The sequence below is a fragment of the Vidua chalybeata genome, chromosome 15 (genome assembly GCF_026979565.1).
Source record: "Vidua chalybeata isolate OUT-0048 chromosome 15, bVidCha1 merged haplotype, whole genome shotgun sequence".
Classification (NCBI taxonomy): domain Eukaryota; kingdom Metazoa; phylum Chordata; class Aves; order Passeriformes; family Viduidae; genus Vidua; species Vidua chalybeata.
In genome coordinates this window covers 9,443,671-9,458,331 of record NC_071544.1, presented here as the reverse complement: position 1 = coordinate 9,458,331, position 14,661 = coordinate 9,443,671, and the positions used below count along the sequence as shown (strand labels likewise).

The 14,661-nt window shown below is 48.2% G+C and overlaps 1 protein-coding gene across 1 annotated transcript; it reads left to right on the top strand.

Moving 5' to 3' along the window:
* Positions 1-392: 392 nt before the first annotated feature.
* NEUROG1 (neurogenin 1) lies at positions 393-923 on the top strand. The gene has a single exon (XM_053956881.1). It carries the CDS (start codon positions 393-395, stop codon positions 921-923), a length of 531 nt encoding a protein of 176 aa, XP_053812856.1.
* The last annotated feature ends 13,738 nt before the right edge of the window (positions 924-14,661 follow it).

Sequence of the window (14,661 nt, the reverse complement as noted above, 5' to 3'; positions counted from 1 at the left end):
GCAGCACTTCAAAGCCACGCGCGGTCGCGTGTCCCCCCGCCCCGCCTTTCCCCGGGCTTTGGCTTTTTTTTTTCGCTTTTTTTTTTTTTTTTTTTTTTTTCCGGCGCTGTGTCCCCTGCTTTTCCCTATAGCGGCCGGCTCGACTCTTTCCTCTCTGTGTTTTTATACCGTTATTGCTTAACCGCATCCCCGGGAGTGCCTTTCCATGTGAGTACGGGAGCGCCGGCACCTGCCAAGCACCCGCACCGCCACCTTCTTCCTTATATGTAATTTTTTCCCTTCCCCCCCCCCCCCCCCCTTCCCCGGCAGCTTCGCACCTTCCCCTTCGCTCCCCCCTCCATCCTCCCCTGCCCCGCCTGGCAGTGACGGGGCTCCGGCTTCTCTCCCGCAGGATGCCCGCCGAGGCGCCCAGCAGCGGCGACGGCGCGGAGCCCGGCGCTCCGCGGGAGCGGCGCAGACGGCGCGGCCGTGCGCGGGCGCGGACCGAGGCGCTGCTGCACACGCTGAAGCGCAGCCGCCGGGTCAAGGCCAACGACCGGGAGCGGAACCGCATGCACCACCTCAACGCCGCCCTGGACGAGCTCCGCAGCGTCCTGCCCACCTTCCCCGACGACACCAAGCTCACCAAGATCGAGACCCTGCGCTTCGCCTACAACTACATCTGGGCCCTCTCCGAGACCCTCCGCCTGGCCGAGCAGTGCCTCCCGCCGCCCCCCGCCTTCCGCGGGGCTGCCGCGCCCCCCAGCCCCGGCAGCGACGCGGGGTCCTGGCTGTCCAGCGCCTCCCCGTCCGCCCCTTCGCTCTGCGCCTCCGCCTCCGGCCCCAGCAGCCCCGCCACCTCCGAGGACTGCGCTTATGCGCCCGCCGACAGCCTAAGGGGCTTCCGCGGGCTGCCCGCCGGCCCGGGCGCGCCCCTCCGCTAGCGCGCACCGCCCCGCGCCCCCCGCGCACCGCCCGGCGCTCAGCCAGGGCCGGCGGCGGAGGGGGGGGGGTGAGGGGGGGCCTCGTCCCGTTGCACTTTTCATCACTCTCCTTCCCCCCAGCCCCTTTCCCCCGACCCCCACCTCGCCTCCCGCGCCACTCCGAAAAACTGGGAAGAAGAAAAGCGACAGATTTGCTGCCGCAGACGAGGTGAAAAGTCAATTTTACAATTTGTAGCTCTCCAGCGAAGAAAAACGAGCATGAAAATTTGGTTTGAACGCCCTGACAATGCCATGAAAAGGCTTAAGGGGCCGATGCGGCCCGGGGCGCAGCGCGGGGCTCAGCGCGTCTCCCCGGCCCTGCCCCGGGGCGGCTCAGCCCCTCCCGGGGGTCCCAGCACCGGCCCCGATGGGACCCCGCACCCGGCGGACAGCGGAGAGGCTCATGCATTATAGATGCTGACCCCCAGCGCGGCCGGCCTGCTTTAGAGTGGGAGCAGACACGGGGTATTCAGCGACTGGACGAGAGAGCGGTTTAATTTATTCAAGATGTTCATTCATATGAAAATTGTATTTTTGTACATAAAGAGCTTTATTCTATTATTATACCTCTTATCAAAGTGGGGGTTTTGTTTTGGTTTGGTTTTTTTAAGAAATCGTACTTTACCCTGTAAATAAAATTTTTAACGTTTGTACTGAATTTTGGCAACGCCTCTGGAGTTTTGTTTCTTGAACTCGAGGGGTTCACCCCTCAGAAGGAGGCGGGGATAGAAGGGAAGGGATCACCCCAAGGCAGCAGCCAGCACTTTTGACACCCCACTGGCCACAGGCACTCGTGGCTACCTGCAAACATCTGCTGGCCCCCAAGTGTCCCGGAGAGGGGATTAGAGCCCCGCTGAGGAGATGCAGGCAGAGAACAGGAGCAGAGTGGTGACGCCAGCAGCGCCGGTGTTTCAGGCTGTCCTTGCCGCGGGTCACAGCAGGAGCTGCAAGGTGTCAGGAGCTTTGGGGCAAGGAGAAGGTGCTGAATCCCTGAGCAGGGTACAGAGCTTGTAACTTTCCCCGAACCTGTGACACTGGCAGAACGTGACTGGCATGAGCTGCCTCTTTTCCTCAAGGTGCAAGGTGCGACGGAGGCTCTCCCAGTTCACTGACAGGCAGGGAAAGGAAAAAGAGAGGCCAAAGGTGCCATCTCATGGTCTTGGCACCAGCTGTGGCACAGCTCTGGCACTCAGTTAGAGATTGAGGACGTCAAGAGCACCCTTGTCACCAGGAAATCTGCTCCACCATCACAAAATCCCAAACTTTTCTTTCTCCTGCAATTGTGTGCAATGGGGGAGCCCTCTGACCCTGAAATCTTACCTTCTATTCTTCTTGACTCCATCCTCCCTCTCTTTAGCGTTGCTCAATGCTCCCATATTGCACTGGGCACGCAGACCCTTAAAAACAAGTTTTATTCTCTTTGCCTTGTTTTATGGGGCAAATGAGGCAGCTCAGACATGTCTCTGCAGCCATCTCCAAACATGGGTGAGTTGGAACTGTACTGGCAGTTAGCAGGGAGTTTGTGGGGAAAGATGGAGAGATGGTGTTGTACGAACCCAAATAAATCAGATCTCTGATGGGACTGCCACAGATTATGCAATTAATTGACTTTCATTTTTCCGTGCCTCAGTTTCCCATCTGTAAAATTGGGATACCACCATCCCCTCATCAGTGAATTTAAGGATTTAATTATGCAGAGCTTTCAAAGCACTCAGAGGCTCAGGGCTGCAGCAAAAGCCCAGGAAGGAATTCTTTAGGACATGATCATGTCCATCAGACAGAGCACTGATCAAAGCATCAGACAGAGCACTGAGAAGCTGTTCATCACACAGGCAAAAACTCTGCCTGAAAGCTAACCCTCCTGTGGGAAGAAGGTGGAGATATTATCAAAAACATAATTTGGGATCATATAATTGTCATAAAAATTAGACAGAGAAGAGCTGAATTAAGTTTGCACAGATGCTTCAGTGTCAGTATTTCCTGCTTTGTGAGTGCCTGAGCCTGCAATATAGATAAATATTTCTTTAACACACTTTTCATATGCATGTCCATACAGACATACATCCACCTTTGCTTCTCAGTAACTCTAAATGCTGAAAAATGTTATTTTTTTTGAAATCCTAATACTTATATTAATTAAAGACACCATCAACCAGTATTGGGCAGTTCCTTAATGATGTCCTGTTAAATAAAAGAGATTTTTGAAATCTAATTCTGGCAGTAACAGGTCTTAATCTGTGACGCAGTGAAGCTTTGCTTGCACCTGCCCTTGAAAGCCAGGAGGTTTTGTATGCAGGAGCCTCCAGGGGCTGAAATTTAGTACAGTCCGTGGAGGCGGAAGGTCATCTAAAGTCACTGGGTCCCAAGACACTGGACTTCAATCTCAAAGAAGGAAAAAAAAAACTCCACAAAACTTCAAAATATCCTCTATTCTTTTGTGTTTTCTTAGCTGCCAGCAGAGATCTGTGAACATTATGCAGTATATAAAGACCATACATCTAGCAGGACTCAGTGTATGATGTTAATGTTCCTAATGGGCAATGAAAGCTGCAAATTGCGTGAGGACACAATTAGATTCATACATTAACATGAGTCAGAGAACAGTTTTTCCCCGGAGCGGTGATAGGTTCAGACATAGTTGAACAAATCTGCCGCCAGGACAGATGGAATGCCCATATTCAGAGGCTGCAGGACAACCTGCACCCTCGTTACAACAAGGGGGTTTGTATTTATTTTTATCAAAAGAATAGTTTGGTGAATTGGAACACGCTTCCCCCGCTGGAAACAGGAGGCTATTTTTAATTGCACTAAAATTATCACCTTGCATTAGTACTGGGGGGAAAAATACATGAATTAAATCGGGCTGATGAAAGCATTAACTAGGGCTGATGAAAGCATTAGCAGGTTTTTTTGGAAATACCAGATTGCTCTGTGGTAAAAAATATCTGTAAATAGGCAACAGTCTCAGTCCCACTGAAACCAATGGCAAGATCCTTATTGACTTCAGAAATAACTGAAATAGAATCTTGATTTTTTTAATCCTGGTACCACATTGCATGTGTGTATATGCATTTTTTCATATGTCTGCTGATAGGTGTTGGTAACACTTTAACCCTGTTGGATCCATTCAGCCACCTCCAGGGCATGCAAGCCTTAGGGACCCTCTGCCAGGAGGCTCTGCAAGTCCTTAGATCTCTCTTAATTCCCCTTTAGTTAGGAGAGAAAGTCTGAGATGGCTCCATTGATAGGGAATCCCTGCTGGCTGGGAGACATCCAGCACAGACTTTCTTGAAACACAGCTGGGATTATCCCACTTTCTCTCTGCTGGGATTTACTGTGGGGAAACATTCCCCTACCAACTACAAGATGCTTGTGTGCTCTGATAAGAAGGGGCCACAGCAGCTGGAACTACTCTGTTTCATCCTTTTCCAATGGATTTGAAGCTCTGGAGATTATCTGTGAATTACCTGTGCTCAACAAGTGAGCAAGTAACTGCAAATGCCAAATTCTCTACAGGTTTTGGGTAACAAGTATTTTCTGTAGTTTCAATGCCATGTGGTGCCCTACTTAGTGTCATACTTGCCGTGTTGAGGCTCAAATGATGCTTAGTGTTTCGTTATGAACAAGAGCATCCTCAGAAGGATTTTCATTATTGGGCCTCAATCAAAGTCATAGATTTTGATTTTACTCTGTACATGATCTGTAAAACACAGTCTGCACTACCACATCTGAGCCCATGAAACTTAATATTATAATTACAGATCTCTGGGGCTCAAATGCTCAATTAGAGATTATCAGAGCAGAAGCAGGTGAGAACTAATTTTCAGGAGCTTTTTTTGTTGGTGGCACATGCAATTAAAAGAAGTCATCTGGAGGAGCATAACTGCTAAGGACCAAGCAGATTTACTGTCAGCACTGTATGTGAGCAGAACAGAGATGCAAAAAATACTGCATAAATACTTTCAGCTGATACTTTGCCTCTTACTTGTATGGTCTTCAAATAACACTGCTAGAAGCTATTTAAGTCTAGATTAACAAATTAAATGATTCATTAGAACCAGGTTTATGCCCAGTAGCCTGGTAGCAGTGCCCATGAACAACTAATCCCTGTTCTCTCTTCCTCCTCAGCCAAAAGGCCTAATGGTTTCTGTGAAGAGCTGCTGAAGACCCCACAGATGTCACAGGGCCATGGTGAAGTAACAGATCCCTTGAAAAGCCCTGTGGGACCCAGCCTTGTTATTAATCCCCAGGGCAGTGAGGAGTGAGAGGCTGGGCTGAGGAGGTGAAGCTGCCATGCCCCTGGGAGCAGGGGTTTCCCCCCATGCTGAGGTTCCTGTTCTCTCAAGAGACATGGCAAAGGGTCGCGTGAGGCACTGCTGGTGCAGACCAAGGCTCCACACGCCGAGCAATGCTCCTCCATTGTCATCACTATTATTTTTCACTTGTCAGTCTTCCAGTTTAAGATCCACTAGACAAGAGTGAAAAGACTCTTCCCAATGGATAATGCTCTTCTCTGCCAGCGTGGAAATGCTGATGGCACAGCACTCATTGTTATTCAGGTCTCCCACTTTTGCCTCTATTTGACTGTGCAAAGCATCTATTAGAACCTCCCATCTTATTGCTAGGAAATCTTATGAAACTCTTCTCATTTGAAAAGGAAAATGAAATATCACATTAGAGGGGTTGGGACTGAGATGCCACCCTTCTCCATGCCACGTGTATGATTCCACAAGCACAGAAAACTCTTCTCACTCAGCTCCTACCCCATTTGTTTTACTCATTGGCTGCCAGTAGGACTTTGGCAAAGGTCAGTGTGATTTTGGCAAAGGTCAGTAGGATGGAGCACACAGCATAGCTCTGAAGAGAGTAAAAACTTGTGGAAGCAAGACTTTTAGAGAAGAGATTAACTTTATTCTTTGAGTAATCATGAGTAAGGTCCACAGACACAGACTTGTATGCACTCTGCCAAATGGAAATGTCAAAATCAAGTCCAGAAATTTGGCATCCTAACACAGAAATTGGAAAGAAAATGCTTTGAGTGTCTCACTAACATCCCTGCTCGAGCTCATTCATTTAGTTGCACTATTCAGCCCCCTGATCCCTTGCTTTCAAGGCAAGAGAATCATTGTGCTAAAGAGAAAGACCTGCCTGTGTCAGTGCATGGCCTCCCTTCCACTCTTCCTTCATGCTTGTGAGATGTACTTAATTACAAATTGAAGCATCCAAGGGGACTGATGCCTCTATTTCCCAAACAAGGATTTGGCAGAGTCCTCAGGACTTCACTATCTCTTTCTTGGATTATTACATTCTAAACATTCCAGGATAATCTTTTTCTTTAACCTGAAGATTTCACAAAATTGCCTTCTAGGAAAGCATTTAAAGCTGTCTAATGGCAATCCAAGGTGATTACAGACCTTAATGGTTTGTTGCACAAATAATGGATTAAGTTCCATCTGTAGGAGTTAATTTGACTTATTTTTACAAACAAACCACTTGTTCTACTCCTCTCTGCACTGCAGATGTCAGCAATCTTTATAAAATCATACCCAGGTATACCTCCAGCAGGACAGTCTAGGGCAGTGCCTGGCATCTACACCCCAGCACAAACCAGGCAGAACATCTTGCTTTTCCAGCTTGCAGCTTCCATTGAGATGACAAGCCTGAAGAAAGACAACATTTACAAACATGAAAATACAAAATCCCAAACCTAAGATGGTGTTAGTCCACTTTTGGAGGTGGCAGGAGAAGAGACACACAGGCAAGGGACACTACAGAATTAGAAGTTTGTCTCTGTCTCTGTTGTAGGGACCAAGAGATCTGGGGGCCCTCGATGAACAGTTGAGATAAATGAGGCCAAACAGAGAAGGCAAATGTTACAAATTAAATGGAGGAAGACAAAATTCCCATTTCATGTTGGATTCCCCATGCTGACCTTCAGGATAACGCATAGATAAGAGAGTCTCAAATACAGGGTCAGAAATAATGAAAATCACTATTTGCATGTAAAGGTTGATCAAACTATCCTAAACAGTCCTTTCCCACCTGGATTTCTCCTTTAAAATATTTACTTTGGAGGAAGCAATGTCCTTCTAGGCAAGGCTGCTATCTGTGTGAAAGAATGGGACATGGCCTTCAGATGTAAATTTAACACAGACCAGAAGAAGCACCTCTTCCCTTGTAGCTTTCCAGTTTGGTCTCTGGGACTCACAGAATATAGGTAATATTTATCTATACATTATTTTCCTCAGACACTAGAAAAGCTAGAGACCTTGCCAGTAAGGAGCAGCAACTACAAGCAGCTGAGCCAATCCCTCCCTTCCAAGCCTAAGACCTTGATTTACTTTCTTACTTTTTCACTTGACAATCCCTAGATATAAATGCAGTTTCTCTACTTTACTGGTAGTAGTATTCAAACTGAGGGGATTTAACTCCTGAGATAAAAGAATGTGGTATCTTTTTTCCTTCCAATTTGAGTACCATCTCTTCTGCAAAAAGTCTTTTGTAATCTGAAAGGAAAACCCTTCCTGTCACAACACCAGTAATGGATATTGCTCTCTCAATTACCCCTTGCTTCACCAGGAGAGCAACTGATGCGCATCGTGTTTATCCAGCTCACTGAAGTGCTTTCATTATCTAAGAAAAGAGGTTAATTAGTATTTAATCAATCTTTTCACAGGGTACAGTTTCCTCCTCTCCCATTTGCAATCCAAAAAGATGTCAGCTTCCAAAGCCATAATGCCCTCTTGATAAATCAAGTGGCAACTAATGAGGTCCGTGGTCCCAGGGAAGGAAGGTCTGAGCTACCTGTCACCAGCACGGCTGTCACCTGCGCTGCTCGCCCGGGAAGCACTTGGGATGTCAGGAGATGCAGGGAGCCACCTGGGATGCTGGGAAGGGAATCATCAGCTGAGGGAAGGCGCTGGTGACTGTGTACACTCCAAACTGGAGTGTGAGTGTGTATGTCCAGTGCATGCCTCGCTCTAATCCAGCTTGGAGGATTCACAGATAAATCTCACAGAAACACTATGCTCAAGAAGGAAACAGATGAGAATTCTCTTTCTCTCTTTCTTTCTTTCTTTCTTTCTTTCTTTCTTTCTTTCTTTCTTTCTTTCTTTCTTTCTTTCTTTCTTTCTTTCTTTCTTTCTTTCTTTCTTTCTTTCTTTCTTTCTTTCTTTCTTTCTTTCTTTTTCTTTCTTTCTTTCTTTCTTTCTTTCTTTCTTTCTTTCTTTCTTTCTTTCTTTCTTTCTTTCTTTCTTTCTTTCTTTCTTTCTTTCTTTCTTTCTTCTTTCTTTCTTTCTTTCTTCTTTCTTTCTTTCCTTCTTCCTTCCTTCCTTCCTTCCTTCCTTCCTTCCTTCCTTCCTTCCTTCCTTCCTTCCTTCCTTCCTTCCTTCCTTCCTTCCTTCCTTCCTTCCTTCCTTCCTTCCTTCCTTCCTTCCTTCCTTCCTTCCTTCCTTCCTTCCTTCCTTCCTTCCTTCCTTCCTTCCTTCCTTCCTTCCTTCCTTCCTTCCTTCCTTCCTTCCTTCCTTCCTTCCTTCCTTCCTTCCTTCCTTCCTTCCTTCCTTCCTTCCTTCCTTCCTTCCTTCCTTCCTTCCTTCCTTCCTTCCTTCCTTCCTTCCTTCCTTCCTTCCTTCCTTCCTTCCTTCCTTCCTTCCTTCCTTCCTTCCTTCCTTCCTTCCTTCCTTCCTTCCTTCTTCTCTACCTCTACCTCTACCTCTCTCCCCCTCTTTCCTTCTTTCTTAAAAATAACTCAGGAGCCATCCCTGCATCTGTATGGGCTTGAACTTCAGAGGTAAGAGCCACTAATTATGCTTGTTGCCAGAAAGTTATGGATAATAAAAGCATTATCCCGTTTCAAAGAAACACGTGTAAAACGATGGAGCTTTCTTCATTAGACAGTAGGTAAGTATTTGTTCTTCCCCGAAAAATGCCCAAACCAAACCTCTCTCTGTTACCATTTCCACTGTGTTAGTTCTGGGGCTGTGGCTCTGCACAGCTGTGCTGAAGCTAAACTGGGCTGAGACTGGGCTGTTAAAGAAACAAAACTTAATTTTGGCCAGTCTTAGTGGCTTTGGCTCTTGAGTGATCTGGTCCAAAAGAGCTGTTCCAACTGTTCAACCTTTGCATCTTTAAAAACACCCAGCAGCACTTGCAGTGATATTTTTTTCTGAGATATCTAAGCAGAGAAAGTGGTGCACACATCCACATGCTCAAGCCCCTTTGGCTACTGGGCTATTCTCCTCATAGCCACTGCTGCTGACAATGAGGGACTGAGACACATGCCCTGTGGTAGCCATGCTCTGGATTTCTTTCCCTGACTTTGGGAAATTCTTTGTCTTTAGCATGGTCTGTAGGTTCAAAGTCCGCTTTCACTCCGCGGGGCGCCCTTTCTGGGTTCATAAAGCTACGTTCAGAAATCTTTGGGCAGACCCAAAGCTGACAAAAGTGTCATTAAATAATGCTGCCAATGAATGAAGCTACCAAAGAAGACATAGTCCAGTTTGCATCTCAGTTACAAGAAGAAAGTGCAATGACAGAGTGAGTAATTGGCTAATTGTCTATACGAGCTCTATTTTAACAGTGCAGTCGTGCGATCGCACCATCTGGGGGGAGCTCGGGGAGGGAGCCCCAGCGCACACAAAGCCAGCGCGGTTCCCGACACGCAGGCCAGGCAACTGCCTCCTTCCCAGGCCAGAGGTGGGAGCTGCAGCCCCCCGGGTCTCCCCAAATACAGGCTGAGATGCTGAACCTCTGCTGATGGTGAAAGTTGGGGTGGTTGCCAAGCAATATCTGCTGTTTTTGGAGTGCACGCTGAAGCCCACCTAAGTTGCACAGCGCAGTAACCGAGTGTTAGTGCACAGCGATATCTGCCTGATTGCAGGGCTGCTAATGAGCACAATTAGACGGGTGGTTGCTGTCGTGAGCAGGCATCCCTGGCCCAGACGTGCGAGGGTGCTGCCGGCGGCAGTCAGGGGGCTCAGCGCACTGGTGTGATTCTGGGACGTTCAGAAATGATGGCATTTCCCCCTCCTTGTCTTGAAAAAGCTGAATTACTGCCTTTCAGTTCCCATCTATTTTCCTCCAAAGTTACCATGAAGAAAAAAGTATAAATCACACTTCTAAGTGGGGCTGGCACTCGGCTCACAAGAAGAAGGAAAAAAAAAAAAAAAAAAAAAGGAGGTAATGCCATAATGTAAAATAGTTAAAAGCTTATTAGAGCCGTTCAGGGCAGTATGATTTCCACTTTGTTTCAGAACACCCCAAGCCCATCCTTTCATGCTATTGTGAAGGCAGCAATTCAAATCTCCCTTTGTCAGTATGAATGGCCCCTCTTAAAGCTCTTTTATGCCAACATATTCCCTACAGGCATATGCCCTTTAGCTCTATTACTGATTTACCCAAGTATTCAGCCCATACCTTCTGCTTTTCTTTTTCACTTACTGAAGTTCCACATGACACGAGCTGCAGGCTCTGCTTTGGTGCCTGCCCCACACCCGGCCCCAGCCAGGATGCTGCGTGCTCTGCCGCTATCTATCTCACCAGGAAAAGCCACCAAAAAAACTAACAGAGGAGACTTTTCAAATGATTGATTTTTCTACTCCCCCCCCTTCTACCTCTCCCCCTTCTTTTCATCTCTACATTTGTTAGCGCAAACAAATGGGAGAGGGTATATACCACCACCACCCCCCAGCCACAGGGGAAAAAGAGCCTTGCAGGCTTTGAGGGAGGAAAAATTCGAGTGTAAAAAACGCAAGTAGGCCTATTACCTCTACTTACCCTAATTAGACTTGCTTTGAAGGGCTATTCAGAGATTTTGAAAGGCTGTCCTCTCCCTGCATCTCATTGTGCAATGTTTGCAGAGACATTTGCATCTGTTTGTGCTTCTGAAAATAGCAATGGATGCTTTCAAGAAAGCAAAGCCACCTCCGAGCCCCTCGCACCAAGCCAAGGGCCGCAGCAGTCGAGGTATGTGTGGCCGGCGCTGGGCGGGGGGATACCCCTGTTTCAAGGGTTTCAGGGTTCTCCACCGGTCCCCATTTAAACAATTCCCTTTAACAATGCAATTTTAGGCATAAAATCTGCTAACTAGATTAAATCCAGATGACACAGGACGTAGAAATGGAATAAAAAATCAACGCTAAAGTAAATGGTAGGCATCCTAACAGGATAGAAAGTGTGAAATCCATGCAGAGCTAGAGAGAATAGCTGGCAGCACAGCCCAGGCTTTCATACGCATATGGCCTTGACCATTTGACTCTGGTCCCATTGAGGTGATCAGCTGGAGACGTGAAGGGGCATCTCTGGCAGCACACACGTCCCACTCGCCCCTTGAAGAAAGCCCACGAAATAAAGCTGCATGAAGGTGAATGATAGTAAACATTTTGTAATTTGGAGGGATTAAACTTGTGGGATGATCTTGATCAGGTTCTCAAGGCATTGCCAGAATGCACTTACATTAGAATAGCCGCTGCAGGATCGCTGCTGGCAAAGCCACAATATCCGCCAAAGAAAAGGGGGTGTGAATGGGACAAAAGGGTTAATTTGAATACGTGCTGAAAAGACTGGAGGTGGACAAGGAGCTCTGCAAGGACTTCATCAGGAGCCATGGGCAGAAGGAGACGGTTTTGCAAATACAGAGGGCGAGCGGGGAGGATGTTTGTAAAGCACACTTGGAAAGGGGGGAGAAAAGGAGAAAAGCCCCACAAAGCTCAAACTGCTTCTTTCTTACACTGCCCTTGGCTACGCTCAGAGGAGCACTTTAGATGGATTAATCACAGGGAAAAACAATGGGATAAAAGTCTTCTTCTCCTCCGTCTGTGCCCAGCCGCGCTGATCTTTCCCCACCGGCGCATGGTGAGCGCTGGCTTCTGGCCTGAGATGGATCCAGCCGGGTCACGGCGGGTGACCACATCTCCTGGTCTGTGCGTTTGGGAGCTGGAAATCCCACTGCCCTTTTCTGAGGGACATACGATGAAATTTATGCTATCAGCAGGTTGAAGATCTTATCAGATTATTCCTTCAAAAATGCTTAGTGGGAATTAAGCATGCAAATCCACTTGGCCAGCTCTGGGGACAATACATTCCCTCATGACGGTGAAATTCTCCTTCTAGCTCGGGCACCCATGACACGGGCTTTTCTGCTCATCTTTTTAAACTTTAAACACACACTGGCATCTGGAAAATGCTCTCATGCATGGACCAGACTCGGATGCGCTGGGTGGGCCGGGAGGGGGCATGTCCCACCTCTCTGAGGTGATGAAAAGGTGCCGCACTGTCACCTTCTCCCCACCCCTGTCCCTGTCGGTAGTACACGGAGGCAGTACATGGAGCACATCCTGCTTCTCTCAGAGATGCTGCAAAGTGCAGAATCCGAGCAGGGGCTGAAGCCGGTGGGGATGGACGGCACAGGTGGAGGAAGCCCAGGTTTCAAGGGAGGAGATGAGAACACGATGCCATGACTGCTGGTTCTGATTTATGACAGATCTGACGCTCTCTGCGCAGTAGCCAGGGGCTGTATGAGGATGTCGCTGTCTCAGTGAAGCAGAAAGCAGCAGCTGGGCATGGGTTTGGGGCAGGGTGATGACCCTCAACACCCCAAACCGGCACAAAGGTCCTAGAGGGACGTGGCTGTTTGCACAAGCATCCCTCCCTGCAGGGAGCCACTGCTTGGGGCAGGGTGGCCTCTCTTGGACACTGAGAACGGTTCAAAGTGAAGTACTGGCTATGAATAACAGCTTACAGACCCCTGAGCGATCCTACCTGCCCCCACTGTCATCCCCTGCCCCTGGGACAGTGCCAGACCCAGTGCCAGTGCCAGACCCAGTGCCAGTGCCAGCCTGGCCGTCTGATCCACCTACTGGTGATCGCACCCTCTAAGAGATCAGGTCAGGGCTTGGCATCCCGCACAGCACGGGAGCTTGGTCTGCTCCAGCCCCTTTTTGACATTTAAAACTCCAAATGAAACGTCAGCGTGTTTTGCTGAGACACAAGCAGGGCTGAGCTCTGCTGTTTTCCTTTGGGACTCCTGGATATAGCACATAATTTCCACACTGTATCTCTGCCCCAAAGCACTCCTCAAATGCAAACCCAGACTATTTTCTTTTTATATTTGGAAATATAGAACAGAACCCACAGGGAAACCCATTTTCCGTTCCCCCACTCCAGCTTGCTCAGCCACTCCTAAACGCAGCCGAGACCCCACGACAGAAGGAGCCAGCTTGGCTCCAGAACCCCCCAGCAGTGAGTTTCTGGGGTGGCTTTGCCCAGAGCACGTGTGCCTGCGCTTTTCTCCCCGGCTGCCCCTCGCTGCCAGTTTGGGGAGGGTTTTTTTCCACTGGGTTTTTGTTTCCTTTGAGAACACCCTGTGTTTGTGTTGCTCTTTCTCCGCGGCACAATGCACCTCTCCATTTCCTCGGCCGGGGGCTCGCGCGAGCGTCAGATCTCGGCAGAGCGAAGTCGCAGGGGTCGCGGGTCACCCGAGGGCATCGGGGACAGACAAAGTCTCTTCAGCCGCTAATGTAAGCCGGGGTAACGGCACGCTGAAAGCGCATCCACTTGAGACTATCTACAAGGCACTCAGCCCTCTCTAAGGGCTTATAATGTTGACTCTCCTGTCATTGGATCCAACCTTACTATAAGCCCTGGAGGTATGAGGGGCTTAGAGACATTCATTCAGAAAAATAAATCCCCCTGCTACCATTCTCTTCATGAAGATAAATATACCACAAACAGAACAAGGAAAGAGGCTGAACTCCTGATCTCTGCTCCAGCCGCTTAAAAAATTGCCATTAAAAACCAACACTTTATTAGACTCCTTTATTATTTGCCATTAAAAAACACAACACAGTTTATGAGATTCCAAAGCAGTTTATTAGTATGTTTTACTAGCAAAACTTGCCTTCAGTTCAATGCCATTTCTAGTCCACTCAAAAGAGAAAATTCTGCAAAGAAAATGGGGTTTGTTTGTATTTGAACTCGCTGTTTCTTGAGGCGTTGCAACCTGAGCTGCTCCAGCCTGGGGAGAGTTTGTATTCCATGCTGGAGGAGTTATTGCTCAGCTCCAAACTGTTGTGCTTTGCATTGGTATTAAAGCTAGGAAGACTCCTTGGCCATCAGGACTGCAGCTTGTCTGGGGCTCTGCAGACACTGGGGAACGCAGAGCACCAGTTCCAAACCCAGCAAAACATTTTGGGCACCGTGACATGTGCACCCCTTCTCACGACCTCTTTAGCCTCCATATTTCTGCCCAAAGCTGTGTCCAACCTGCATGGGAGGGATATACTCAGCTCCTATTCAGTCACAAGGGAAAGCAGCTGCCATGGGGATGTGCTTCCATATAGCAACTGGAGGTCAGCCTCCACCCCCACCCCTTTTCTTGCATCAAATCTTGCTGAAATACCCCACCCCTGGTTGCACAGGTAGAGCTTTTGGGGGCTGTGAATCTCTCCATATTTACTGGTTTTTCCTGAGGAAGGTGCCTTAGTGTCCCCCGGGAGTTCAAAGAGCAGCAGATTGTCTCTAAGTTCCTGTCCTTAAGTGCATCCAGCCTGGCATGTTCCCAGTGGATACAGATAGTAAATACAGCTGCTCTGAATCTCAGTCAGCCTGGGAAGGGATGTGTAGAAGGTCTCCAGCAAATGCAAAATACTGACAGGTCTCTGCTCAACAGATCTGGGCTGGCATCAGCATTTCTTCTTCCACT

Bases quoted from the DNA above. Each gene is read 5' to 3' on its own strand.
- NEUROG1 (XM_053956881.1), top strand. From the start codon at position 393: ATGCCCGCCGAGGCGCCCAGCAGCGGCGACGGCGCGGAGCCCGGCGCT.